Consider the following 27,439-nt stretch of genomic DNA (forward strand, 5'->3'; position numbering starts at 1 on the left):
GAAAGGACCTACTTGTTACACAGCTTTCGTTCGTTACCACGCTGGTGGTGTTCCGCTTCCGGTGTTTGAAGAAAGTCCACATCCACACGGTTGGTGTGCGGGTTTTTGCTCTACTGCTGCGAGTGAAACAGGTGGTAAGGCTGGGAGAAGAAAGGGCCTTGTCCAATTGACCATCGTTCGTACCTAGTGCTCTAGTGTCTCTTGGAAGGAGTCTTTCATCCCAAGAATCGAAACTCGAGGGATGTAAACTTTCCATATGCAAACACGCTTTCGAGCCAATACTTAAATTCAATATTTATTATTTCCGCCATCCATCATCGGGAAAAGAGTACGAGAGAGAGAGAGAGTGGCGAATGTCGTTGCATCCGTTTCCGTTCAAAGAAGTGTCTCCGAAATCTGTAGGATTTCTTTTCACCATTTTCTTGCACACACACACACACACACGCTAGCGGGAAGAGCTTTAACCTTCGGGAAAGGTAAAAGCGGATAATTCTATTCAGAAATGAAGTTTTGCATTAACCATTTTCGCAGACTCATGCGCGCGCGAATCCACCAACCAGTTGGTAGCGACCTTCGGAATGGCTGCAGTGCAAAACCGATTTTCCAACGATCAATCTCTTCCTAAGGCGCACATCAAATGAACTGAACGTGGCGGCCTATTAAAACGATGCCCACGAGCTTTTTTTCTGGGTGATGATGATGGATAGCGATGTATTAAAACCTTCAAAAAAAGCTACGATCAAATAGCAAACGAGCGGGACAGAATATGATCATCAAGCCGCTTAATTGTTGTCCGTCGTCTTAAAGTTGGCAACGGCTATTCTGCTCTACCCCGTAGTATGAAGCGTGCATTTGTGAGCCGAAATGGTCGGCAAAAATGGTTTTGAAATTTAATGCTCCATCATGGCGCGAATCGGTAGGAAGATACAAACAGATGAACGATCTTGATTCTTGATGTGACCTCAAGCGATCGTTGTTAGAAGCAGGCAGGTAGTGTGGATTGCAACGCATCACCCTGGGGTAGGATTTATAACTCAATAAATGTGGCGCTAATGAAGCAAACTGAGAAAAACGAGACGTCGAAGATCGTATTGCGTGATCGTGAGGGATACATACACCTGCTTTTATTCACCTGTTGGGAATCCCTAGTTGAACGTACGATAAACAGGCGTCCGGGAGAAAGGCTTCGGTTAATGTGACGTTAGAAATGTTACCAATTTGCAGTGTATCCATCATGTTTTTCACACCTATCTTTACACCGGCAGCAGCCTTCAAGCTGTAGTTCCGGTACTATTTGTTACAGTTGTTACGAGTTGTTTGCAGTTTCACGTGGGACATCTTCAGCTCCATTGTGTGCGTCTGCAGCTGCAGCTGGGAAAAGTCATTTACTTACATTGCTGCACAAGCTACATTGGACGATCACTCTTGCTTTGTGATATAAGCCACAAAATAGCCATGCTGTAACAATTGCAAACTGCATTTCTCATGACTTTACCGTTTCTTTCCCCAACAAGGCCTCCCCCAAAAATAACAATCAAATGTTTGTGGTTGCATTGAAGCTAAGGTGTTTGATCTGAGCCGAGCAGTGAGGAGCATTTCCCATGACTTCAATTTTGAACTCACACAAAAACACTCGGCTCGGTGTAAATCTTCCCGGAAGACAGACACTTCCTTCGGGCGTCCGAAAGAAGCTACCCTAGGTCTGATCAATCATCATCTTCAGCTCGGAATTCAACCATCAGCCGCATCAGTAGTATTTTAATGAGGGAGGGTTGCATAATAACTTCAAAATATTCGTTTCCTTTGTAGTCTCCCAAACACTTTCAATAGCGTAATGAAAAGGAAAAGTTTACACCGTGTGTCCCCACCGTAAAAAGAGTCAGACAAAATGGAGTTTATGAAAGCTAGAGACACAGACTTCATTAATATCGTGAGAATCGTGATTAAAATTAATCGCAACATTTTTGCTGCCGGCCGGTCGGTCGGTCGGTCGGTGGTTTTGTTGCTTCATAAAGCGTTTCGATTAATTTCGAAACACCGTGTGTCCGAAACGTGTCGGCCGCGCGCGAACTCGAGTCACACCTGTTGTACCGGGAGCGGGGAAGGACAGAAAAACCAGACTTTCCTCACCCGGAGGGACGTTAGAAAACCGGTCTTGGTACGCATGTTGAATTTCATCTCGTTTTGGTTGTAGTTCACCGTAACATGACGTTGTTGTTGTTGATGCTGGACAGATGCCCCGTCCTCCCTGGGATCGCTATCCTTAATCACATGGGTCATAATACTCGCCCGATCTGTTAGGTCATCGTCTGATCGGCATAGTTCGCGTCGTCCGTATTCTAGCGATCTGTTTCGAGCATCGCGACGGTTAGTGCACAGAAGATGATGTGTCAACATTGTATTTAGCGTCTTGGCTTGCCCCTACCTTGACCATATCGGGCGTCAGCATCTGTATGGGATGGAGCTGCGGATAGCGCGACAAGTGCTTGAAGCCGGTTGTTATTAGGTACACACAGCACTATGCAGCAAAGTCCGCTTGGCGTAAATGATTTTTGCTAGGCAAAAGCGATTAGCGAAGGAATAAATATGGCTGCTGATGGGGACATTGGCGATCATCGTTTTGCGCAGTTTTATGGAATTCGGAATAATAATACCGAGGGTGATTTATGTAGATAGCTTACACAAATAGAATGCCCCTATCCCGTTCGACAGTTACTGATAGTTCCTGTTGGGATGAGCCAAGCGGTAGTTTTGAAAGTTTGCGAGAACTCATCTCTCATCTTTCAAACCTTCTGCATTAGAGAGGTTAATCTGCATTTATTTGAATCTTATATTGGAACACGAGCGGTTCCTTATAATTCCAAGAATGTGGCTTTAAGTTCAGATAATCGAATTAATTTTGCTTGTGATTGTACAGCAAACAGCTTACTGTGAGACAATTCCAGACTTTATAGTCAAACTAGGACTTAAGATGTAAAATTCTCAATTATTCCTCGGACTTCACATTTCCCAGGGCGGCTCTAAGTGTTGGATTCCCACACACGTACCGCAATGGTTGGCGAGTGTTTCTGTGCGTAACAAAACCAGTTCGCTTTATCACGAAAACCCCATCATTAAAACTGACTCACACAGGCGAGCTAAAACAGACCGATCCACCCTTCGTAAGACAAAGATTTGCGAAGATTAATCTAATCGGAATATGCGGTCCTGTGTGCTTTTAAAAATGAGAAGATTATCCATACCATCTCAGAACGGGCCCACCTGATGATCAGCGTGGATCGCATGCAGATCTGTGTTGAAAGTTGCACACAACACCGCACGAAACGGTGAACAAAAGGCGCTCATTTGTGTTTCAGCATCTTGGTACATCCCTCAAAAGGTTAAAAAACCGGTTGCTTGAGGGCACACACATCGGTGACCGGAGGGCAATCCAAAAAAAAAAAAAACTTAAGAAGACGCACTCTAACCACTCTTTAATTGCTGGAGTTGTGTGAAGGTACTTTAAAAAAACCTTTCCAAATTATTACCATCACCGAATTTGTCAAACTTGAAAGGAACAGATGACTACAGCTGTCACATTATCGAATGCCACTAATTGTCGTTTGAATCTGAATGCAACTTCCCGAAAACAAGACGGTTGAGACGGTTTGGGCTTTAGCACTAAAGAAAAATGCTTTCCTGTGCATATAGTTCCGCTTTTCGTTTCATTGCGTCGTGTTGCGAAAAAATTGCAGACTAAAAAGTGGAACCATATTTGGAGTTTTCTATTTGATGACACCCAGTAAAAAGCCCTGGTGCAAGCATTAACCATTTCACGCCAATAAATGGCGGAACGCCTGACTGCTGGCCACATTGGTCACACTGGTTAGGTACTTTATCGTTTATCGACGGAGATACTCGCACAACGGTACAATAAAACCGTGTCAAGTCAACCCACCAGCTGACCGCGACTTTACAAACCATTCAGTGAAAGCTTCTTTTTCCATGGCACGTGTTTCGTAATAGGTACTGCCGTCATTACAATTTGTACCAAATGCCACACCTCACTACTGTACCACGCCGATCGTGGTTTGATTTGTGTAGTTTATCATTTCACTCGTGTGCCAGACTAGGCTAGACCAGGCTCAAAGTGTGCGTACGGCGTGCGAGTTCGTTTTTTTTCTATCGATATCTGCTGTGCTGCCGGTTACTTTCACTGACGACGGTTAAAAAGCTGTTCGGAAATCGAGAAGTTGACAGGCAGACGGAGTAGTTCCGGGCGGAAGGAAGCGCAACCTTGCGCTTCCGGACATGAACACGTAGATATGCCAAGGGGTCTGTCTTGTTGGCTCCAGTTTTGTGCTGTAGTAGTACATTGTTATGCGCTTCTCGATGCCTTTTCTGCATCCAACATGCAACCCAATGGCCCATTAATGTGTGTACAGCTGGAGTTGGTGAAAGAAAGGTTGACAAGTTGAAAGTAAGCAGCGCGAAAAGTCACGGCAGTGCGTGGAACACATCATAAGTTGGCCGGTTTGCATTCGATTAGCATACTTCCAGCACATCACACTGTCACCCTTTCTCTTTTCCAGGTCACCGACAACCGTACTGTAGCATTAGTAGATCATCCGTGATCAGGACGACGGGTGCGGCAGTTACTAAAGAAGTGGTAATATTCTCAACAGTTTAGTGGTACGTACTTGATAACCGTCTGCATCGTCGTGCTGGTCATTTGGGTTGGGTGCGGTAGCGGCGTTCCCTTGGAGTTGTGACACCGATCGGTTACGATCTTCACCTGCTTCTTTCGTACTCACTTCACGATTTACCACGACACACCAAGCGGCACCAATTTATACTCGGAAGTATGGCTGCCCTGTCCTGATAGCGAGTCCCGTACGGCCCCACACTGTGTCACTGTGTGGGACAATCTGCAACCTGATGCCCTTCACGCACTATCACTCCCGCTAATACCACCCGCCGGTCATCACACACATTCGGCGAGACACTGCGAGTTTCGTCGTGCTGGTGCTGAAGAAAATTTTTCAATTTTCGGTGTCAATGCTGATGCTATTTTATGCTGTAACCACCAGACCACAACCAACCGTGGCGAGGTTACCGTCGTCGAAAGCTCAACCGCTGAAAGCTCCGTAGAGTTGGTTGCGCGAACCTGCACACACGCAATGCTAATGGGCACACGGGGGGAGAATTTTTTTTCAAAAAAAGTCTCACATGCACACAGACACTACTAGCACACGTACAAACGCACAGCACGCACACAACCAGTAGTACACACGGTTGTGTCTATATTAACCGGGAGAGCACGAAAGTACGACCGCTTCGCGAGGTCGCACTGCTACGGAGGAACTGAAACGGTTCGTCTGCCAGTTGCGTGCATTTATAGCATCGGGTGGAGTTTGCGCCTCCCCCTTTCATGGGCGGCCACCCCCTGGATCGTTTTACCCCCGTATAGTAGTACCGTGTAAGGGGTTGTTGGAGCTCAATTTGTTTTGTTTGGGGTGGTTTTGCTCTCCGTGGCCGTGAATACCGCAACCGGTCGGCTGTGCTTTGCTCCACAGTCGCTCTTTGGATGCTCTCTCCGCGGACGCTCTCCAACAAACTGTGATTCACTCTCATTCCCCAAAACCAAGACGCACGTCTTGGGCGGTTTCTTCGCATGATCAACCAGCTGTTCTTGGGGTGAGTGAGATGATCTTCAAAGCTCTTTTAAGAGATCAGCGTTTATGGAGTCCTTTTCTTTGGGCTGGTTATTGCGTGCAACTTGTTTCGTAGCATGTTTAAATAATTAATTAGCGAGGATTACTTTTTACTTGAATTCCACTTATGCCAGAATTGTGCATTTTTTTTCAATTTCATGAAGGATTTCTTGTAAGAAATACATCTAAAAGCTTTGTTTAAAAAACAAGATAACAAAGTAAGAGATTTCATGCATTTAATGCTGGTGTGAACTGGATCAATCTGGACCGCGGTATCACATCATCAAACGTCTTGGTAGCATCCTGCGCGATCTGGCACCGATCGGTGCACCGATCGGCCCCCATTAATTGTGAAACGAGTTTTTCGCTCGTATGCTTGTACCAGTTTATTGTTTATGTTTTGCTTCGCCCTCATCGCACGCTCATCTGCATATAGTTGGTTCGATAAATTATTGTTTCATGATCAGCTGACAATTTTCGCTAACGGAATTAAAACCGAACAACCCCGTTAGCCTCTTTCCCTGGCGGGTTCTAGCGGCAATGGCTCGCAAAGGACGAAGCGTGGTGCGACATCGCGTTCAGCGTGGACCGAGGTATAGTTTGCGGGATAATTTTCTTCTACTCAGGCTACTGGGGTTGGGTAGCGTAATTATCAATGTAATAATTGGTGTACTGCATCGTTGTACCACTAATAGCTTCGAGTGGACGTCTCGTTTGCTAATGAGTAACTGTTGACCTATTCGGGAACTGGAAATGGGCTCTACTGAACTTTTGCCGGTAGCTGTATGCCGGAGCGCCATCGTGACTACTCGGTGACCGATCAAACACGCCATGCATTACTATTGTTAATCAGCGAATGAGTATGTTAGAGCTTTTTTTTTGTAGAATGCGATCTGGAGAGTTATGTGAGTGAAAAATGAATGATGGAAAGGTGACAATTGTGTTTATCTGCTCTGATATACAAGATGAATCATGGGAAAATGTGGCCATTTCATAAGGAAATCCTAGTTTTGAAGTTTATCCAAAGATTTTTATAGCCAATTGTCAACGTTAATAAACCTAGCCTAACGCAAACAATAATCCTTTTTCCATATTCTTCGGCTCTACAACCTCAGCAGATCTTGGTCTATCTTTTATGGCATCCTTCACTCAATTTACTCATAGCTCGTTAGTCATTCCTGCGAACCGATGGACGGTCTGTTTGGGATTTTATATCCATCCCTTCGTACTAGCTACTGTCGCCTGGATATAAAGGACTCAAAGGACGTAATGAGAACTGACGGTCCAACTGCGTATCATTAAGTCCAATAAGCCATTCGACTTGGTTGGCGTGACCTAAGTAGATTGGTTAAGTCAAGAATAAGAAGAAGAAGAAGAAGAAGAAGAAGAAGAAAAGGGAGTTGATATTAATCCAAATTTATAGTTGCAATTTTCCATTACAAGACTACAGCAGCACCGTACAACGGACTCAGTAGAACAGTGGATTTTTCGAAAAATTTGCGGCATGCAAGTTTGGTGCAAGCTGTGCTACACTCTATGCACCGTAACCAGTGGTTATAACCGCTTAAAAGGAATACATTCAATAGAATTTGAATTTACTAAAAGAAACAATTTCTTCAACATCTTTAAAATTTATAAGAAATCCAAATATCGATTTCTTTTTTTTTTAATCTTTCTTGCATTCCTAATAGTTTAGTTTTGATTTTAAAAAAACCTACTTTTTGGCTTTTGAATAAACATCGATGGATTTTGATTCAATTCTAATAATAATTTAGATATTTATGCGCTCCACCAAATGTCATATTATAAAGTTACCAATTTGTGTGTTATTTTTTAAGTAACTTGTTAGCCACCTGATCCAAATGAATCAAAAATAGTTTAACTATTGACCACTTCGGTAGTAAAGACTATTGATCAATATTCTATTATTGATGCAATTGTTTTCCTGTATTTTTTCCGCTTTTAATTCATGACCCCGAATTGGCTCTAAAAATTATTTCTCAACCGTCACATTCAAATACTGAGCAACTGAGCAAATTGGCTCAACTTCAGCTCAGCACGTGTACTGTCAAAATGTGCATCATCGTGTGGTTGTGAAGTTTCGCACACACACACCCATTCGCCACAGACAGTGTAGGGCTGTGCCAAAGTGTCGACGATTCGTCATAGCACTTGGAGCATTATTTCCAAGTTTCCTCGCGTTTAGTGTGTGTAGAGAAAGGTACATCGTGAGATGAAGCATAAATCCGTGTTACGCGTTGGGATGAAGGTTTACTGAAGTTGAAAGCATAAATCGACGGCGCGAGCAAACATTCCACCGTTGGGAGGCGTTTACTGTGTGTTGGTTGGTGTGTGGTGTGGCCGTGTTTTCGTGTTCGTGCGTGAATCCCCGAGGAAAAAATTCCAGCACCCCAATGCGATAAGCACCGTTTTGTGAGACAGTTCTTCTTCTTCGTTCGTTGCCGTGAATGGTTTTTTGGCTTTCCTTCCATTGCAGCGTTTTCCTGTTGTGCGTACGAGGGAGTGCAATCTTTCAATTGCATTTAGCGTGAGAGATATTAAACACAAAAGAGGCAAAAAAGGCCCGTGTACCATAGTGAAGGTGGCCCCTTGGTTTGTACCTGTGTCTGTGTGTGTAATTCTATTGTGTTTGTAGCGGATACGATCGTACTGCACCATCGGTCCGGTGCTGGAATTACATTGCCATCGTAGGTAACTGTCTGGCCCACTGTCCTTTTTGTCCCCGTCCCGACACAGCGAGCAGCGGTGGTACACGAGCAAGATGATTAAAAACATTTTCGGCAGCAGACGGGCGAAGGATTCCGAGCGGAACAAAATTTCCGAAATCGGTCTCCCGACGAACGTGGTGCACGGGATGCACGTCAGCAAGAACCAGCAGACGGGGCATCTGGAAGGCTTACCGAAATCATGGATCCGCATGATGGATGCGTTGATCACGCACGACGAACAAAGCAAAAATCCGGAGGCGGCTTACCAGGCGGTAAAGTTTTACAGTTACTCGATCAAAAAGAAGGAAGCGACGGAACCGTTCAAGCCGTTCATTACGGAAGATGCGATCCACGAGGAAACGGAATCGATTGACCAATTTCTCGACCAGAAAACTACGCACAAGAGCGAAGATTCGCTGGCCGGGAGTAGCGAGGAAAATGAAACTGTCCCCCAGCCGCCTCCGCCTCCGCTGCCCAAGAAAAGTATGACCCTGCCACCGAAACCACAGCTGAAACCAAAGCCCAAAAACTACACCAGCAAGGTGTACAAAGGCATGGACAATCTGCATCTGATCGATGCGGGCAGCAACAGCGAAACGATGATCATCCACAACGTTCCCCATCTCGACACACACCAAAGTTCCTACGCGATCTGCACCAACGTCAACAACAACAACAGTCTCGACCAGGAGCCCGAACCCGCGGACAGTGATCTAATACTGCGACCGAAGGAGAAACTAACCCGGCAGCCCAAGAGCGACGAACAGGTGTACTTCGAGCTGAAGAAGATCTGCAATCTGGATGATCCGCTCCAGCGGTACGAGAAAACGGTCGAGGTGGGCAAGGGTGCGTCGGGGGTGGTGTTTATTGCGCTCGATCGCAATACGGGCGCAAAGGTGGCCATCAAAACGATCGACATGAAAAATCAGTCATCGAAGGAATCCATCCTGAACGAGATTAACGTACTGAAGGACTTTAATCACAAGAATCTGGTCAACTTCCTGGAAGCGTACTACCTGGAGGACGTTGACCAGCTGTGGGTAATTCTCGAGTATATGGATGGTGGTCCGCTGACGGATGTGGTTACGGAAACGGTCATGAAAGATCGACAGATTGCGGCTGTCTGCCGAGAGGTGCTGCTGGCGATTAGCTTCCTCCACGCCAAGGGCATCATCCATCGGGACATCAAGTCCGACAACGTGCTGCTCGGTATGGACGGTTCGGTAAAGGTGACCGATTTCGGTTTCTGCGCCAACATCGAGGGTGACGAGAAGCGGCAGACGATGGTCGGCACACCGTACTGGATGGCACCGGAGGTGGTGACGCGCAAACAGTACGGCAAGAAGGTGGACATCTGGTCGCTCGGTATCATGGCGATCGAGATGATCGAGGGTCAACCGCCGTACCTCAATCAGGCCCCGCTCCGTGCGCTCTATCTGATTGCGGCGAATGGGCGGCCGGATATCAAGAGCTGGGACAAACTGTCGGACAATCTGAAGGACTTCCTGGACCGCTGCCTGCAGGTGGAGGTTGACATGCGTGCATCGGCCGACGAGCTGCTGCGGCATCCGTTCCTGCAGGACTGTATGGAGCTGCGAACGTTAACACCGCTGATAAAGGCCGCCCGAAGATTGCTGAAGCGGGACAATTGAACAGGTAACGTGGAACATGGGGAGTGGGCGAATGGCGTAAAACAAGTCAGATTTAGAATCGTTACTAGGAACATTTTTGCCGTATAGTGGCTGTGAGATTTAGTGCCTTTTTTTACACCGCGCGATCGGGCAGACCAGCAGAAAGTAGAGGGGTCAGCAGGGATGAGGGCACAGTGGTGCGAAATTTTGTTCGATAAAAGCAAAACGTAACGTAGTAGTAGCAGCCAGAAGGATAGATGGACATAGAAGTAACTCCCCAACGGGTGGTGGTATGTGTTTTGCGCCAGCCAAATGCCGACAAGCAGCAAATCACACAACCCCATATAGTCAACGAGCTTAAAGATAAGGAAAAGTAGAGCTTACGTATAGATTCGCTGTGCGAGATCGAACCGAACATCGATAGCGCGGCAATGGTCAGAGAGGTGGTAGAATCGGTACCATTGCTGCAGCACTAAATGATAAGGTACTGGGTGGAACTGTAACCCGTGTTTGTCCCGGTCGCTTTGTCCGGAACGGCACTGCACGCAGCGATTCGATTTGTGTTGGGTGTTCCGAAGTGGAACGGAACAATCAATCATAACGCGGTGTGCTGGTTGTGACCCTTTCTGCCAAACGATCTACATGTTGCAGTTGGGCGCAGGGCACATGTAATACAATATATTGCCAGGCACGAAAACTCCTCTTCCCATACATTCCACAGTTTGTGCGAAGAAAGTCGATTGCTTTCTTTTGGATTGGTTTTGGGGGAGAAAACCACAAGGGAACAGGCAAGACTATGCTCTCCATGCAGATCATTGATCGCTGCACTGCCACTTGATAGTTCTATTAGGAGAAAATGTGTTTTATTGCCATTTGGTTTGATGTTCACATTTTTGTAGTGAGCAAGCGAGCAACTCCATCAGTAATGGATGTGTTAGTGCTGTTTTCGTTTGGTTTGGGGCTGGTGTTAGCATATATTAAGCGACGAGGGCAGTAACATTCCATGGCCGAAAAAAGAAAGAGCAACGGAAGGAACACACTAGGAAGGAAGGGTGGCGACTGGGAAGCTGATGGAGTGTGTGTGTGGTGCGTGAATAAGTTCAAGAGAACGATAATAATGTCGCTTGCGATTAGCTGGAACCATCGTCGCCACCAGGCAAGACGGAACGAAATAAAGCGCGCGTCTGCAAGGAGGTTCCTCTCCGAAGCAAATGAGTTGCTCCCTTTCCCGTTCTTGGATGGATATCGTGGCGCGTACAACTCTCGACGGCCTCGCTGATGACGCTGATGGCGAGACGACGAGTCGTCGTATGGGTTTCTCTCGATGGTCTCTAGAACTCGCGTGAGCCATCGCGAAACAAACCTTCGAGCAAACCACCCGCCGTCTGATATACGCGTGGTGCGAGATGGAGTTGATGGTTGAGTATGTTCATCCATCATTTCTTTCCGTAACAGAGAACGAGACACAGTAGTCAGGGTGGTTTGGGTGAAACGTGCACAGAAAGTGCATTTGTTCCAGTGCGCTTTTGCACCGCACCGAGAAGAGGAAGCGTGTGTGTGTGAGAGTGTGCGCTTGCTCGTCATCCTCATCGTGGCTGTAGTGTGGCTGGAATTATTCTATTAAAATTTACATCTCATTGAAGAAAATCACGTTGGTGTTTGCGGGTTCATCCTCTGGTCCCTTGGGGCATTTCCAGTAGTCGCGCTTTTACGATCGTCTTCTACCGGGCGCCGCCGAGGTGTACGTACGACACTCTTGCCAATTTTCATTAGCACCGTAGTGCGATCTTTCGGTCTACCAACAAACACAGCTCAAAATTGGTTTTTGTTACTGCAGAGGCAAACGAACGCGATGCATACGCGTTACACAAAACAAATATCTAAACCCATCCGCATCCGGAGACCGTATGGGCGGCTTAGACGATCCTATCTTGAAGACGGTGGATGGTAAAAACGAGACACACATCATGTCGCCAGCTGGAGTGAAATGCTTCCAAATGCAAAGAGAACACAACATATGCCTGGGTAGACACGCTTAAACCGGGAGACATGAACACAGCGACATGAACGAAGGGATGTGCGTTTTTATGTGCGTTTTATGTTTGTTATAAAAATAATTTTGCCTACCCAAATGGAGGCTTCAATGTACAGGTTTTCTGTTACGGAGTCATTCCTACCAACTACGATACAGGCATACATATCCCATGGTGTAATAGAACCGTTATTTATAACGTTTAATGTCGCTCTTTTAAATTTGACCAATTAGTTTCCGATTTACCAAACCGAGCAGGGGAATGCATAATGCCCCATGCACCACACACTTTCATGTAAAAAGAAAGTGAGAGTATTTTACCTTACGGAAAGGTAGAAAGAGAAGCGTGGTTATACCTATGAGTCAGCACCGGGTTTTCATTCCCAAAATACCTACTTTATTCCTCCAACGAACGTTTTATCACGCTTCCCCTCCGCTAAGCTTCATAAACGTCTGCGAGAGGACACTATTAGGCTGGATGATTCATCCGTTGAAAGTCCACCCTATCATTTTGTTGCACGACTGTGTCGGGCCCGCCTAGTGGACACTAGCGTCCTCCGATCTCAAGCATCAAATGAATTAAATCCATAAGACTATTGTGACAAGAGTTTGTCACTCGGACAGAGCGCTGGATCGTAGATGAAGAAGAGGCTCGCCATTATGGGATGGAGGATAAAGGTGAGAATTGTGACGAGGCAGCAGTCGGCTGAGTTCGCTTTGACAGAAAACGTTCCTAAAGACCAAGTAGATGGTTTTAACGCAGTTTTTGTTCGTCATTCCATAAGGCTCTGGTGAGCAACTTGCTATTTGTTCCTTTTCCGCTAAGCTTCTACGAGAGCTAAACAAATCACCCTAGCCGAGGTCTGATGACACGGTGAAGAACGATTCTGGTTACACACTTGTCCCAACGTAATTCGTGCCAGGTTGATTATATGGTGCGCTTTGGCAAACGGTGCTTTAATGTTTCACGCTTCACGGCAACAACGATAATCGGTATGGTGTTGTACCGTACCTGTGAGACAGCTTCCTCCAACTACAACGCTGCCTCAACGGTACGCCTCGCTGTCTATCGAAATTGTTACGGCATCGTGGCCCTGATGATGGGCATACCCGCCATCAAACTCGGAAGCAGGGAACTCTCTACACCGCCGTACGGTAGCGTCTTGATGTGATGAGGTAAATTAAATTGACCTTATGCTACCACACACCGCGCGGGCCCCAGCATTTCCTCGCGGCGAGTTTCCCGTTTGTGAAACCGGGCGGTAGAATTGTTGTAAATGATTCTTCCCTCGGTTGGTGAAGAAATGAACGCATTGCTGTGGGTCTCATCCGTTTGGTACGCGGGGTAGAATAAATTCAGATTTCCGGTAACTTTGAAGAGAGACTTCAGTAATGATCGCACACATGTTGTGTTTGGATATTTCCGTGCAGTGAAAGCTAACTTCCCGCACCATCGAAGATCCACCCATTCCTTGGCATGCCAAAAGTTCTGTTCTTAGATAATGCTGATAAATTTGTCCTTCTCCAAGTTGAGCTGTAGCTAAAGAGGTGGGAATTATCCTCAGCAATTCGACTATTCGTAAAACAGCTTCGTAATGCTGCCGTTTTTTCGTTCGATTTCGTAAACTTCATTTGGTCCGTTTTTTTCGGTTTTGCAATGCCATTTATCAGCTGTTATCAGATAACAAAGTTTGAAGTACAGCGCAACGCAACACAAGCAAAACGCAGCCTTACTTACACACTTTGCCTGTTACACCATCCATCCTTCACAACAGGAGTGTCTTGTGGGGAAGTCTGGAGGTGCTAATAATGAACTCTTGCTTCCTTCGAAATGAATGTGCGACAAACACAGACGCGCGTGCTCGCCCACTTTACTGGCCGCTTCCGGTTACTTCTTATCAGTTGAGACGGACACGAATTCGCACTATATGAAGTGATCTCTCGATGGGTTGATTTTTAATCTGGTGCAGTCAGTAGTGCTGCTGCACCACATTCCAAGCACTTGTTGGGTATCGACGAAATGAAGGCAAAGAGGTAGATTTTTTTACGGTGGCAGTTTTGGACACATGGAAAGAGGATACACAAATGAGCACATTCCCTCTCCCACCCAGTACTGTAGCTGATTGCCTTGAACAGTATTTGGAGGTTATGCATCGCGATCGTACTGGTGCTGTCTCGATCGACTCGAAGCGAACAGCCGCATGTAACCATAAACGAGGAAACGGAATGCTCCAACGCGCGGCCACACCGCGTCAACAGCAACATGTTGCACATGTTTCGCATAGAAAAACATTGATTCGTGGGGCAAAAAACCCCCGTGCAACACATATTGAATTGTAACGTCTTCTCTTCCGTGCGCGGATAGCTGCCAAGCACATCACGGGAGGGACGAAGTTACGTGCCGCGGTTGTAATACCAGCAAAACCTACCAACTAAGATAGTCGGCGGTAGAATGTGCGTGCTGAAAAGAAGTCGATAAAAACAAAAACCGCTGGTATTAAACCAGCGTCATCGAATTTGTGTTAATGTAATAGAAATAGATGCACGACCGCATCTTCTGCATCGTTCAATCATTGTACAGAGAAACCATCCCAGGCCATATTTAGGGGGGGTTTTTTTGACGATCAGAATGCCGTCCAGCTAATGACGATTGGTGCCCTTTGCTATCTTGCACAGCTCGCTATTGCACACAAAAGAAATAGGGTTTTTAGTAAGATTTACATGTCTGCCTAGCTGCTATTGTACATACATACATAAAAATGGAAAGTATTGATTTCCTCCTAATGCGACAAAAAAAATTTCACCGAAGCGAGTGTTCGTGTGTAAAATAATGTTCAGCATGCGTTTTTAGCTGATGCCACACGCTAGTGTAAATAGATAGGAAAAGCATTGCTGTAAACAAACAAACAGAGAAGAGAAGAAAAAAAACCATCACACAATCAGTCTATCGATAAGGGATAGACACTTAGGGGAGAAAGCTGCCCTGTATTATATTCGTGTAACTATAGAACAAACATTCTGACCATATGCGGTAATTGCTTTTTTTGATAGCTTGTATGTGTTTATTTTTTTACATATAGGAAAGAGCATGTATTTTTATGCGTGTATTATACACGGTTAAGAACAATTTGTACTACAAAGGGGAACTCTCCATTTTTCTCTGACAAACTTCGTACGACAATACCGTTCAAACATTACCACATTCATTGCATGCGTACGAGATGATCGTGTTAAGATATACGTGCGCGTGACTGCAAAGAAAAAACCCCGGCATTTATAGTGGGAAAGAGTATTGACATACAGACACACAATCTTTTTGAACATTTTTTACCACATTTTACGTAGGAGTAAATTGTAATGGTTACACAATTAGGATATTAGTCGGTATTAGAAAGGAAATGATTTTGTGAAGTATTTCTTCGTATTGCTCTTGGCGTGGTGTATCGCACAACCGATTCATGTAATGTAAACAGCATTCAATACTATTTTGTTGTAGGACTTTTTTTTTTGCAATACTGTTAAAATGTTTATGTTTAGAATATAGTTTCTGACAGGATATCATAATAATTACTATGCTGGTATGCTGGTTTTATTACTTTTTCCTTTCCGAAAACGACGATATCATCAAAGAAAGTGAAACTGGTAAGTAATTAATTCTTATTTCAAATTAACTGCTTTTTATTTTAGCCTTGACTTTTTGGACGTATTGCTTGAAGCTATCGATGATACTATTGAATGTGTACTTCACAGCCAAACATCTTCGCGGTATTTACCATCCTTCTTTAGCCCGTCAACGAATGTTTTCATATCCTCCTCCTCCGTTTCCGATGCTTCGGCAAGTATGTTCACCACCGTGTCCGTTATTTGTGGCAGCAGAACCTTTGCATCTCCACACACGTAAAACAGTGCATGAGGGTTACGGATGTTTGCAATGATTTCGGCCCGTTTTGCTTGCATCTGACTCTGCACATACTTGTGCTGCGTTTCAGTATCTCGTGAAAACGCCTCATAGCAAGCATCCAACACGCCCATTTTAAGATGCTCCTTAATTTCGTCCCTGCAAAGGTAATTTCGCTCACGGTAGCGAAATCCTACGAACAATTCTGCACGACCCAACGTTTCACCTTTGGCTAAAGCATCTGCACGTCGTTCGAGAAAGGAAAGATACGGAGACATTCCTGTACCGGTGCCAACCATTACAATGTTGCACCTTAGATCCGTATCCTTGTACACGAACGCACTGCTCTGGCGGAAGTAAAAGTACACCTTCTCTCCTTTTTCCAATCCTCGAAGATACGTTGTGGTAATGCCTGGATTGTTTGCGTCATGCGAGAACAGAAATCGTACCGCTGGGCTGTCACCGCCTTCTCGATATGTGTTAGCTATCGAATAGGGGCGCGGCATAAGCCTGGGAAGGTGTGCTATTAGTATTGCTGCCGTTGGTCGGCATGATGGAACTAGCTCGAGCAGTGAAATTATTCCCTTCCCATGCAGCTGCTGGACGTATCGCTCATACGCAGAATTTCCTTCTTTCGAGCATAAAATTTCCAGAAAGCGGCGATCGTTCTCAACCGTAGTGCAGGTTGTTAACGAACGAATTAAGAGCTAAAATAAAAGAAACTATGATTGTAATATGATTTGTTTTGTTAAAATAATACTCCTTTCACTTACTTTCTTTGGAACCGCATGAAGATCCAAACACTCTTTGAACAGTCGTCGGTAATTTACAACTGAAGGCACAAACAACGGTAGTTTGGCTCCTTTTTTAGTCGTGTTTGGATCAATGCCGACATTACACACATTGTCGCACTGGGAATGTAAATCAAGTCGATCAAGAATGAACTCGACATCGCTATTCGTATTGTAGGATAAAATTCCTATCGTATCTCCGGGCCAATATCGATGTCCTGGATCATTCAGACACTTTAACGTGACATCATGTACCGTTTTCACATCTTCACCTTCAGCAATCGTTGTGGAGTTAGTGACGTATGCTTCTAAAACCTTCGTCACTCCAAATGGTTGAGTCACGTTCGCTTGCAAGTGTGATTCTTGCAGCGGCACATCTCCCTGTGAAAACGATGTAGTGTTAGTTTGTGGGCTTGGATTTGGCTAAATAAAAAGTACCACTTTTACTCACTGTTTCTTGCACCACGATAAAGTTCGAAGGAAGAGCGGGTAATGTGAGTTTTTTCTCCTCAAATTCAAGTAAAACTTCCGAAAACATTTTTGATGCGCTGAACCGACCGAAACAAACGTAAACAAAACAAACGCACGTTGTACTTGGAGCAGTGTTGCCAGACGAACTGACATCTTCTCAATTTTCGATTGTTTACATGCTTGTAATTAATATTTGTGCTGGAATATTTTGTTAATATGAATCTGTACTAGCTTCAAATTAAAGAAATACTACTTTGAATGCAGTTAATGTCCCGGCAAAGTGAAAAAAAGCGTTTCGTTCGTTCGAAAATTGCTCCATGCTGTCAAACATACTTTGACAGTTCTCGCTCACTGACAGGTTCGTTGCTCGCATGCGGTGCGCTATTGTTGGTCAACAATTGTACTGGCAAAAGAACCTAGCAAACGTACTGTTCCATCCGATAAAACTGTGCAAACTGTGGTGTTTCTCCACAGTTAAAATCACCTATTAAGTACTCCAAATACTTACCACAGAATGGGACGGTTTGGTCCAACGCATCGTAAAATCCCCGTTCCCAAACGCCATGGCGTTCGTGATCCGCTCAAACGGCTCGCCGACAGGGAAGCTTCGTAAGTGGCTCAATAAACCAAGTTTAACGTTATTGCTTTCCACCATTAGCTAACGCAATACTTCTCTCCTCTCCAAACAGCATGAAAGATAAAATCAACAACCCTCCGAAAGAACACGATGTGCAGGAGGTTTCGAATCGGTTCAAGCAATTTATGGCTCTCGCGAATGAAGCAGCTAGCCAACCCAGACGAAGAAAGAGAGAACCGAAAAAAAGACCGGCGTTACAGATCGGTAGCACGCTGGTTGAAAAGCGTCCCCGGGAAACTGAGGAAGCATTCTTGAACAGGGCAAGTAATGTCCAACACGATCGCGAAGTAGAGTCGGAATTTGGTACGAAGTTCGGCGTAGAGGTGGAACACGACGACAAAACGGGAATAATTCGTGTGATCAAACGGAAGGGAATCGAGGTCGATAGTATGTTGGAAAAGATTAGCGATGAAAAATCCAAACCACGCAAATCGAAGGCTGCCGAATTTGCCAAAGCACGGAAAGCAATGTTAGCGGAACAGAAGGCACTCAAAAAGCAGAAAGCACTGGAAAAGCGTCGAGAGGAGGAGGACCTTTTGCTGCGAGAGTACCAGTACGAACGGGTGCCTTTTGGTGAGGTTGTAAAGGAACCACCGTCACTCCATACACTGCCACGGCGTGCCACCAGGCAAGGTGTACCACGGGTATGTCTGATGAATACTTCGTTCAAAGGAATGTTCTTTTAATTTATAATTTATCTTTCATTTCAGCCTGGCGCAAAAAGTCTGCTGCTTAGTTCGTTGCTGGAGCCAAAGCAAACGGAAGAGGAAGAACCGGTTCCCAAGAAAAAATCCAAAAAGAAGGCCAAGGAAACGAAATTAGATCTTAAAGGTAAACGAAAGAATCTGCCGGCCGCAACCCGAATGAAGATCGAACGTGAACAGCAAAACGTCATCGAACTGTATCGGCAATTGAAGAAAAATGCAAAACAATAAAAAACGGTGTCGGCGTTGTATCAGGTATGTTACTTCTTTTTTCTATGGTTCTATGGTATTTGGGTTTTGTCCTACTTTAATACTCTTGTTACGGTAACAAACGGACTGTAATTGTCATTTTCTAATTGATTAACGATGAAAGGGGAAGTCAATCCAACAATGAAATTTACTTAGGAGAACGTCCGAACTCGTTTATTAGAACGTATTTCCGCTGTTGTCAGTTATAAATATGCGCTCCCTACTCGGTATTACACTGTGGCCATTTCTATACATTTTACCGATCTGTTGGTCCACCATCTCTCAATACCGTATCATCGAATAGTACAGATACTTCCCGGATTTCTTATACTCGGCCAGCAAGTCGGCCGCTTCCGATTTGGGCATCGATTTCACCTTGCTCATACACGTCACTATCGTGTCCTGTATGCGGGGCAGCATAGTTCGTCCTTCGCCGCACAGATAAAGCTTGGTCGCATCATCGAGCAGCAGTTCAATCAGTTCCTCCTTTCGATCCTCGATGATGTCCTGAACGTACTTGTACTGGCTGTTCTCATCGCGCGACGAAGCTACGTGCAATCGATCCAGCACACCGGCTTGCATGAAACCCTTCAGTTCGCTCTCGTACAGATAGTTACGATTCTGGTAACGGCAACTGGTCAGCAACCAGGCAGAACCCATTTTTATCTTCCGATTGGAGCTTTTCATTTGCTTGCGATACTCCAGGAAGCTAATGTACGGGCTCACACCAGTGCCCGGGCCAATCATGACGATGTTACGTTCGAGATCGTCCTCGCGATAGTTGAAGACGGGCTTCAGCTGACGCAGATAAATGTACAGATATTTGTCCCATTTGCTCGGATGCAGCAACTTGCTTTCGAGCATGTGCGTCGTAATACCGACATGACCATCGTTCAGCATGGCGAAGGCAATGCGGATGTGATTCTCCCGTCCGTAACTCGCTATCGAGTAGGGTCGTGCCTGCAGCCGTGGTAAATGTTCTATCAGCAACGATAGCGGTGGTTTACAACTGGCCACATACTTGAGCATGTGCAGGAAGTTCATCTCGTTCTTGAGAATCAGCTCATTGTACAGGTTCGATCCTTCCTTTGAGGCCAGAATCTCCAGCAAACGTTTTTCGCATTCATCAGCCGTATGGCTAGCTAAGGCTTGAAGCAACCCTTTACGGGGTGTAATTCGAATGTCCAAACATTCCGCTAGAAGTCGCCGAGGAGTGACGTACTTTGGTACGTAATGGGGCAACTCCGGGTTTTTCTTCTTGATAGGTTTGGCTAGCTTTACTTCATACGTTTGATCGGCCGATTCAAGTAGATGTAACCGATCCAGCACATAATCCACCTCGCTGGCCAGATTATACGTGAGAATTCCGATTGCATCACCCGGAAAGTATTCCTCCTCCATGTTCTGAAACGAAGACAACCGGTACATTAATGGATCGTTGATGAATTGCAAACAAAATCCTAATTTACCGGTGGAAGTTTGATTGCGGTCTCGTACACCGTTTTTATATCGTCACCCTCAGCTAGAACGCGATAGTGCAGAATGCTTGTTTTGTATACATTGCTCGACCCGAATGGTTGCCGGGTGGTGCTTTGCAAGTGATCCGAATGCTGGAATAAAAAGTTATGTAGCGACCATAAAAGCATTTTCCATTTATGATCGTTCCCGGTTATACCGGAGTGCGGCTTACCACTTGTCCGCTTTCGGACAGAATCGTCTCGATGAATGAGGCTGGTAGCTTGGTCAGCGTCAGCGGTGTCGCTTTAAACTGCTGGAGAACGTTCATTTTTGTTGATGGTCGGTGGCGTGTAATGAATCAATTCACGATTGCACTTTTCTCACCAATCAATTTTGTATATTTTGCTGAAGTTTATATGACTTATTTTACAAAAACTAAACGTTTCATCGACACAATGATCGAGAGCATAGGTCAAATGTGCGGTATGTGGTCTCGCTAGAGACGATTAAAACAAATACATGGCTTGACCTACAGACTAAAATCCATATTAAAATGCTTGTTGTTCGTTCCGAAGCACTACGGTGTATTAAAATCACATTACATATGCGTCGGTACACAACACGTCCTGTGTCTGTTTAGTGTTTATACACCACAGAACCAAACCACTGTTTTTAGCTTCAACGTGTAATTTGTCGTCTCAGCAGTTAAATGGGACCTATTTGCACGCCCAAAGCACCTTTTTTCCTGCTTATGTTGAGAATTTTCTGTAGCAGAGATTAGTTTGCGAGTAGCGCGGACGCGTTACTTCGGCAGCTTTTGTTGTAAATAAAAAGTCGGCTGATGTTGTGTGAACCTTGCCAAGGTTGATCTACATCAGAATGACAGCGCGTTGTGAGGTGTAGGAATGTTGTTGCTAGGGTTTGTATTCAAATTTTTTGATTCAAAAAGTCAGTTAGTATAATGGAGCAAGTTAGATATTTTTGAAATTTCTATGTTGATGTCAGCAATTGATTGCCCTATCAAAAGAATCATTTCGAAATCGATGCCAAATAATAATTCGCGTTACGATGATTTGTTCCAAGTTGTAATAATAATAATTAGGGTGCTGTTAATAAAAGTTATGACTGTACCATGACCGAGAAGCAATGTCGCAGGGTTTTCATGAGTTTAGTAAGCAGTTTTTAGGTCAACATGGGCACAGTTCTTCACTTGGAAGGACCAGGGATCAAATCCCATTCGAACCGTTTCTCTGTAGTGAGGACTGATCATCCAATCAGTATCAGTATTTACGTTCATTTCGCTTATAAATAAATACCTTTAAAATGTACAGTAAGTTTTTAAATAATACCCGGTTTCTTCAAGATAAGCTTATTAGAATTCTTGTCGAAGCATAGCCAAACTTTTTCTGGTTAGGTAATGACGTCGAACTTGTAGCACTGCTCCAAAACATCGCCGTTAAAGCTCAATAAACCATTGTTGAAAGTTGTTTATTTACAGGAGGAGGAAGTCCGTTTGTACGACTAATCATCAAACAAATATTCCTCTCGCATTCAAATCGCCATAAATTCGATAATAGCGGCAGCCCATCACGTAACCTTTCAATTTACAGCCTTTATAGACACCATCACCTATTCAAACCGCATAATTGATTTATGTTAACAATACTAATGATATCCAATGGAAGCTGGAAGCTCATCGTGTACCATCGTAAGCATCTGTCTTACATAGTATGCATAGAAGCAAAATAAAAATACGAGATTGCGCAAAATTTATCAAATCAATCAATCGTTGCGATCGTTCCGATTGATTGGACCCAGTCGCCGGCATCTGACTGACTGTCGGAAAGCGCCATAGCGGATAATTTTAAACGCATTTTTCGTTTTTCAACATATCCTCCCCCTTCACCATCCCCTTTCATTCCCTATCAACGTGTGATCTCTATAATCCACGATCGACCGAGCAGCATAACAGCGAAAACGGTGAAAATGAAATCATTGCCAATTATCTAATTGATCGTCGAAGATGGATGGGATGAGCTTCGTTTCCTCCCGTTTCGTATAAGATCACCAAACCGCACCAAACACCGCATGCATTGGACTTATTATTATGGAAAATTTGATGAAAATGCATGTGTCACTACTGCTCACATTTTCTTTCGGTAGAGTGGAGGAATTTTGTAGAGCAAAACAAAAAGAAAACGAATCAAGATAGTAACAGCTGACCGTAGAGAATGAAAGGGAAAGGAAGTGAATCATTGTGCGATTTTATCTACACATAAACCGCACTCACACGCAAAGGTTGGGGTCGATTTCAAAGGGGTGTTGCGCCTGGTTGGTTTGGATCATCAAATGAAGACGAAACTTGAAGACATTCGACCTCGAATTACGCATATGTTGCCTGCTGTCTTCTTGTCGTAAGGGTTTTCACTGGCGGGACAGGGCCTAGTAGGACAGGGACGCTTCATCGGCTAGAGGGGTTAGAGAATCCCTTTAGTCTTAGAATGATTGGAAGTATTGTATTTTCAGTTAAGGATTATATTCAATATAAAAAAAAAGAAAGAATGAGAATTTTCATTCCAATTTGCATTTCGTTTTGCGGCCAAATTATTTTCTCCTTCCTTTAAGCCAAAACTTGAATTTGAAAATTTTAAGCACCAGCATACCAGTTACAGCAATACCAGAATGGATGCTCTCTTGTTTTGCACTGGAATTTGCCGCTTCCAGTGGCAAATTAGTGCAAAACCGAGCAAATTTCGATGCAGCAAAATTTAATCCCATGTAACAGAAGAGCATACCAGGCGAAGAGGTAGCCAAATCTAAGCTTAAAAAGAAATCATAAAGAAATTTTCTTACCTTCATGACAAATATTTTTCCGGTTTATCTAAGTGTGTTTTTTCAACTTTATTCTAATTGCAACCTTTATCGTTCTATCTTTAAATATCTTTTACAAAGATTTTCACAACGTGCATCTTAACACTAAAGTCGGGTTTCTTGCGACAACGTTTATAATTATTCGATCCATTTTCTTAACACAACTATACGAATATTTGTTTTTGGGCAATAAAACAAAAACTAGAAGAGATCGCTAAAGGAGTATGTTCTAGTTAGTGGTAGAGAGTTTTAAATCACATGTCAAACAGTTTTTTCTAAATTTTTGTATAAGTTTTACACACACTTTAACAATGCTTTTAGGTGCATGCCAATTTCGTCCATGTAACATAACGATATGAACACCAAGCGGAAAATATTCTTCTTGGCAAATGTAATGACTTTATAAATCATTCAGAAGTACAAGTAGCTTAAGTCGACCTTTGGTCTAAAGTAAACATGTTTTTAAATAATTTATCAAGTGAAAATTGACTAAAAATTCCGATTACATGGTTAGCAAAAATCGTACACTCACCAAGCCTAGACTCAATGTGTTAGAGGGTCTCCAATGTCCTCTCCGCGTAGGGGACCTCCAAAAAACTAAATCCACCACCACTGGTGGCTGATGTAACGGAGGTGTAACTGAGCGGAGAAATGGCTGTCGTCATCGCCCTAACGCTAGGAAGATGCGTTCCAACGCCTTCGTAGGGCCATTGGACGCACCACAGGTCATGCGAGAAACTTCAATTTTATAATCCACATTTAAAAAGGGGGTGAAGAGATTCGAAGATTGTGGACAATTGAACAGTAGACGAATCGGAATGATTTATCGTCTATTGGGTGTTATATAGCCCACAGCTGGAAAATTATACATCTTTCATTTTTTTAGTCTGCAGTATTTATCTACTCCAATGTTAGGTCTATTTAATTATTTCCATAGATTTCCTTGTCTATGTCAAGTGTTTGGTGATTGCCTTAAAAGCAGTTACAAAAATTACTGTTTGTTTAGCTGCTTCAACAAGTATCTGTAGACTGCTGTGAAAGTCGGCCGAAGAATATTCGGGACAGAATCTTATAGGCAACATTCAAAACTGCGATGGTTTAAATCTTAGCACCGTTCTGCTTGTTGCCCTTTTTGTACTCTGGTTATGTGGTACTCAGTTTCGACTCGTCTGGTAGATCTTAAGCTTAATTTATCTAAATAAATATCCTTTACTGCTTCCTTTACGTATTTTCAAAGGAGAGCTATTCCAGTTGCGAAATAAATTAAGCGTGCCATACAATGTTCCGTACCGGTCGATACTGCTTCCCTTGATTGTGCAATCGCGTTTTGTGCGTTTTGTCCGGACATCACCATGTAATTTACAACTTTAAAATACCAAAGCATAATACTGACCAAAGCATAGCAATTCCCACGCAGCCCATAGACTTCCACCGCCGTAGAAGCAGCGAAATAAATGCAACAAATAATTATTTTACTCATCAAAATGCACGCACCGTGCACGAATCCGTTTTTGGCATAATTTAACGATCAAAAGCTACATGCATTAGCCGGAAGAAAAAGCTGTGGAACGAGCCTCGTAATGATGGAAGCTAGATGATAGGTCTGATGCCCTCATTCTTGCCAAACGTTCCTAGGTTATTAGTAGACGGGCCGAGTGAACGGGGTGTGTTTGTTCAGTGGTTAACTTAATTAGTTTTATTCTCTTATTCCACCGGACAGCTAACGGGCATGTAACGAAACGCTTTCATTTGTCTTACGACGCTGACAAAGTTTGGTTAAGCTTCGAAAAGCAAAACACACAAGTTCCGATCGCAGACCATCTGAAACAATCTTTTTTATCTTGAATTTTCATCCAGCTGTATGTGATTTTGGCGCAAGCATTTTGCGATGCGACAGATCCGATTTTTGTTTTCAAAATCCTTATCATCTTGGCGATACCGAATGCTGAAAATGTGCATTGAAAAGTAAACGCAATTAGGGTATCGGCATCGTTATGTTTGATTTTGTTGGTTATTTCGATAGCGTGAACAAGCTCTGATAATGATAATCTTTTTGTCTACATTAAATACAGTTAGAGAGAGTTTCTTGTAGCCATCAGCGATAAGTCAAAGGTGGTTTAGACGACTTACAAATTTGATGGCGAGTCTTCTTCATGGCTTAACGGCCTCTAAGGTAAAGCCGGCCATTGAATGGTTTACTAGACTTACCGATACCACGTAGTTCGATAGTGAGTCCTCACTACCAGAGGACGATCCGGATGGTATTTGAACCTCGGTCCTGCCGTTTGAAGACCGGCGACGCTGTCGCCTCCACCGCCGGACCACCACTGTGTGTTGTTGTGTGTCCTTCAAAAAGCTGACGAGCTGCATCAGCTGTATTTAGGACTCTTCAAAAGAGACTGAAAAACATTTGTTAGAAACTTGTGTACTAAAGATCACTTGCATTGTGATGACAGTAATGATCGCTTGCAATTTAGAAACCTCCGCCAATTTTTGATCAGACTCTTCGAAGCAGAGCAATGAATATCAGATTTATATCTCCAGTTATCTAGCTTCAAAGGCAATTTAATTGTTGGGCACTTTGTATGGAGATTTTGAGATTTTTGGAGAAACCCATAAGCGTTACTGAGGCTTGCTTGCCATAATGAAAATGGCATTAATATGTCTGACGGTCCTGACGGTAATCAAAGCTGGTTGGGGTATATTATGAGGTTGCCGGCCTCATCCCCACCAGGAAGATCTTTATCAGCGATCCCCCCGTTCGGCACGAGTCGTAGAGGAGCATAGCGAACTCGTTTGCTGGATCAGCTGGAGTCAATTCTTGTCGGTGATGTAGCCGTGAATGGCCAAATTTCCACAAAACGGATTAGTGATCTGGCCTTGTTATCACGACGTGCTCAACTCTGAGCAGACCAAAAAGACGGAGAAGAAGGCGATATTTGGCTTCTTACGTCTATGTTAATCGTAATTGTTTGACACATACACTGAAGAGCGTTCTATGATATCCTTGATGTTGTACCTCGTGTTTTTCTACATCTTTCTACATTAAGAATCTTACCACAATGTTGTCTATTTCAATAAAAAACGCAAATATTTGGATTGATTTTGAAAGATGGTTCCCGAGATATTCTTAGGTTTGGTGATTGCGTTTTGGTGGAGACTCTTCGTCGTAGCAGTTGATCTTTATTGGATTTTTCTAAGCGTTTTTAGGTACTGGACCACGAGAAGTGAATGGTTGGTGCTAGATTTCGGAATCTCGAGTACACGTAGATCACGTTGGATGTACAAATAGATAATCTTTATCAAGTATCTTATTATTATGCTTGAAACCAATTTTGTTGTGGGTTGAAAGATTTCTTAATGCTTTTTGACCATTTTCCATTACGATTGTACAATTGAACGCTCTTTGACAATACTTTAATAATTTGATATTGCGTCTGAAGCACAATTAACGAAAACACCACAGGGCTAAAATCACCCCGGCAAGCTGGCGTAAGAATTGGTTCAAATTGGTTCAACGAGTAGAACGAAAACCGTGACAGAATTTGCACCCTGATCCGTCGTACGTGATCCAGATCCAAAGCAAATCTGGCACCCGGTAGCGAACCGAAAGCACTCCAGACCACGCTGAGGCCCATAATTGCACCCAGAGCGCTCTGACCATTACACCATAACCAAATGGGTCTTTTGTAGCTCGGGAAGACTGTGCAGCATTTGGACGAATGTTATGAAACACTCTTCTCGTCCATCATATGACCATCATTGTCCATAATTCGTCATAATCATCAATCAGGTACTTCCTCGGATATGCGTTTAGCGCATATTAATCGTTTTACCTTTGTAGAGTGCTTTTTCGTCCAAACTGTGTGCCGCCCTGAAGTGGCGGCCAAAGCTCTCCAAACTCTCGGTCAGCGACGTCATTTCGGTTGCGGTGTGTTTCCTTTGTGCAGCTGCCGGACGGGACGGTGTAACGAATTTTGTTTTTTGGAAGTCGAAATGAGGAATCACAAACGGCCAGTAGTCAATCACTCGGTACCCGGGTATCAGTTGGATTTAAAACGCATACGCATCCATGTGTAAAACCGTCGGCATCTTGTCCGGACACGGGGGCTTTCCCTTTCATGACGTGCGCTCACAATGCACCGGACGGAGGATGCGCCACACGAGGGTTGCGCAATAGGATAAGAAGAAGCGGAGCCTTCATGTAACCCGGGCTTGATCCATCCCTTTGGCACATCGGTTTGTATGTTTTGCTTTGCTTTTTTCGCGTTTCGT

The 27,439-nt window shown here is 44.1% G+C and overlaps 7 protein-coding genes across 8 annotated transcripts in view; 3 read left to right on the forward strand and 4 right to left on the reverse strand.

Moving 5' to 3' along the window:
- LOC126557492 (ATPase family AAA domain-containing protein 3A homolog) overlaps positions 1-27,439 on the forward strand; it is a 235,400-nt gene that overhangs the window by 14,861 nt on the left and 193,100 nt on the right. The gene's annotated exons all lie outside the window — the stretch shown is intronic.
- LOC126557151 (neprilysin-2) overlaps positions 1-27,439 on the reverse strand; it is a 174,344-nt gene that overhangs the window by 10,799 nt on the left and 136,106 nt on the right. Inside the window, exon 2 of the mRNA XM_050212829.1 lies at positions 4,680-4,738. Within this exon, the coding sequence (XP_050068786.1) occupies positions 4,680-4,711 (32 nt within the window). The 5' untranslated portion in view covers positions 4,712-4,738. The remainder of the gene's footprint in view (positions 1-4,679; positions 4,739-27,439) is intronic.
- Positions 8,471-10,074, forward strand: LOC126557699 (serine/threonine-protein kinase PAK 1). Its single transcript, XM_050213561.1, has one exon. The coding sequence runs from the start codon at positions 8,476-8,478 to the stop codon at positions 10,072-10,074; it is 1,599 nt and encodes a 532-aa protein (XP_050069518.1). The 5' UTR covers positions 8,471-8,475.
- Positions 15,830-17,312, reverse strand: LOC126564939 (methionine synthase reductase-like). Its single transcript, XM_050222069.1, has 3 exons — positions 17,226-17,312; positions 16,757-17,155; positions 15,830-16,690 (listed from the first exon to the last, which is right to left on the reverse strand). Exons 1-3 carry the CDS (start codon positions 17,310-17,312, stop codon positions 15,830-15,832), a joined length of 1,347 nt encoding a protein of 448 aa, XP_050078026.1.
- Positions 17,740-18,817, forward strand: LOC126558636 (coiled-coil domain-containing protein 137). The gene is made up of 3 exons (XM_050214687.1): positions 17,740-17,854; positions 17,935-18,526; positions 18,593-18,817. Exons 1-3 carry the CDS (start codon positions 17,760-17,762, stop codon positions 18,815-18,817), a joined length of 912 nt encoding a protein of 303 aa, XP_050070644.1. The 5' UTR covers positions 17,740-17,759.
- Positions 19,118-20,622, reverse strand: LOC126557981 (methionine synthase reductase-like). The gene is made up of 3 exons (XM_050213909.1): positions 20,526-20,622; positions 20,305-20,445; positions 19,118-20,239 (listed from the first exon to the last, which is right to left on the reverse strand). Exons 1-3 carry the CDS (start codon positions 20,619-20,621, stop codon positions 19,118-19,120), a joined length of 1,359 nt encoding a protein of 452 aa, XP_050069866.1. The 5' UTR covers position 20,622.
- LOC126559613 (E3 ubiquitin-protein ligase hyd) overlaps positions 22,435-27,439 on the reverse strand; it is a 265,881-nt gene continuing 260,876 nt past the window's right edge. Inside the window, exon 17 of the mRNA XM_050215783.1 lies at positions 22,435-22,446. The gene's annotated coding sequence lies outside the window, so the exon portion shown is untranslated. The remainder of the gene's footprint in view (positions 22,447-27,439) is intronic.

This window comes from Anopheles maculipalpis, chromosome 2RL (assembly GCF_943734695.1).
Source record: "Anopheles maculipalpis chromosome 2RL, idAnoMacuDA_375_x, whole genome shotgun sequence".
NCBI classification, from domain to species: domain Eukaryota; kingdom Metazoa; phylum Arthropoda; class Insecta; order Diptera; family Culicidae; genus Anopheles; species Anopheles maculipalpis.

What these genes read in the sequence shown, in the direction of transcription:
- LOC126564939 (XM_050222069.1), bottom strand. Translation starts at nt 17,312, where the DNA reads ATGTTTTCGGAAGTTTTACTTGAATTTGAGGAGAAAAAACTCACATTA. An exon ending in TTATCGTGGTGCAAGAAACA is followed by an intron (nt 17,156 to 17,225) that starts GTGAGTAAAAGT and finishes TCGTTTTCACAG; the next exon opens with GGAGATGTGCCGCTGCAAGA. An exon ending in TTCATGCGGTTCCAAAGAAA is followed by an intron (nt 16,691 to 16,756) that starts GTAAGTGAAAGG and finishes CTTTTATTTTAG; the next exon opens with CTCTTAATTCGTTCGTTAAC.
- LOC126557981 (XM_050213909.1), bottom strand. Translation starts at nt 20,621, where the DNA reads ATGAACGTTCTCCAGCAGTTTAAAGCGACACCGCTGACGCTGACCAAG. An exon ending in TGTCCGAAAGCGGACAAGTG is followed by an intron (nt 20,446 to 20,525) that starts GTAAGCCGCACT and finishes TTTTTATTCCAG; the next exon opens with CATTCGGATCACTTGCAAAG. An exon ending in CCGCAATCAAACTTCCACCG is followed by an intron (nt 20,240 to 20,304) that starts GTAAATTAGGAT and finishes TCTTCGTTTCAG; the next exon opens with AACATGGAGGAGGAATACTT.
- LOC126558636 (XM_050214687.1), top strand. Translation starts at nt 17,760, where the DNA reads ATGGGACGGTTTGGTCCAACGCATCGTAAAATCCCCGTTCCCAAACGC. An exon ending in CTCGCCGACAGGGAAGCTTC is followed by an intron (nt 17,855 to 17,934) that starts GTAAGTGGCTCA and finishes CTCTCCAAACAG; the next exon opens with CATGAAAGATAAAATCAACA. An exon ending in CCAGGCAAGGTGTACCACGG is followed by an intron (nt 18,527 to 18,592) that starts GTATGTCTGATG and finishes CTTTCATTTCAG; the next exon opens with CCTGGCGCAAAAAGTCTGCT.
- LOC126557699 (XM_050213561.1), top strand. Translation starts at nt 8,476, where the DNA reads ATGATTAAAAACATTTTCGGCAGCAGACGGGCGAAGGATTCCGAGCGG.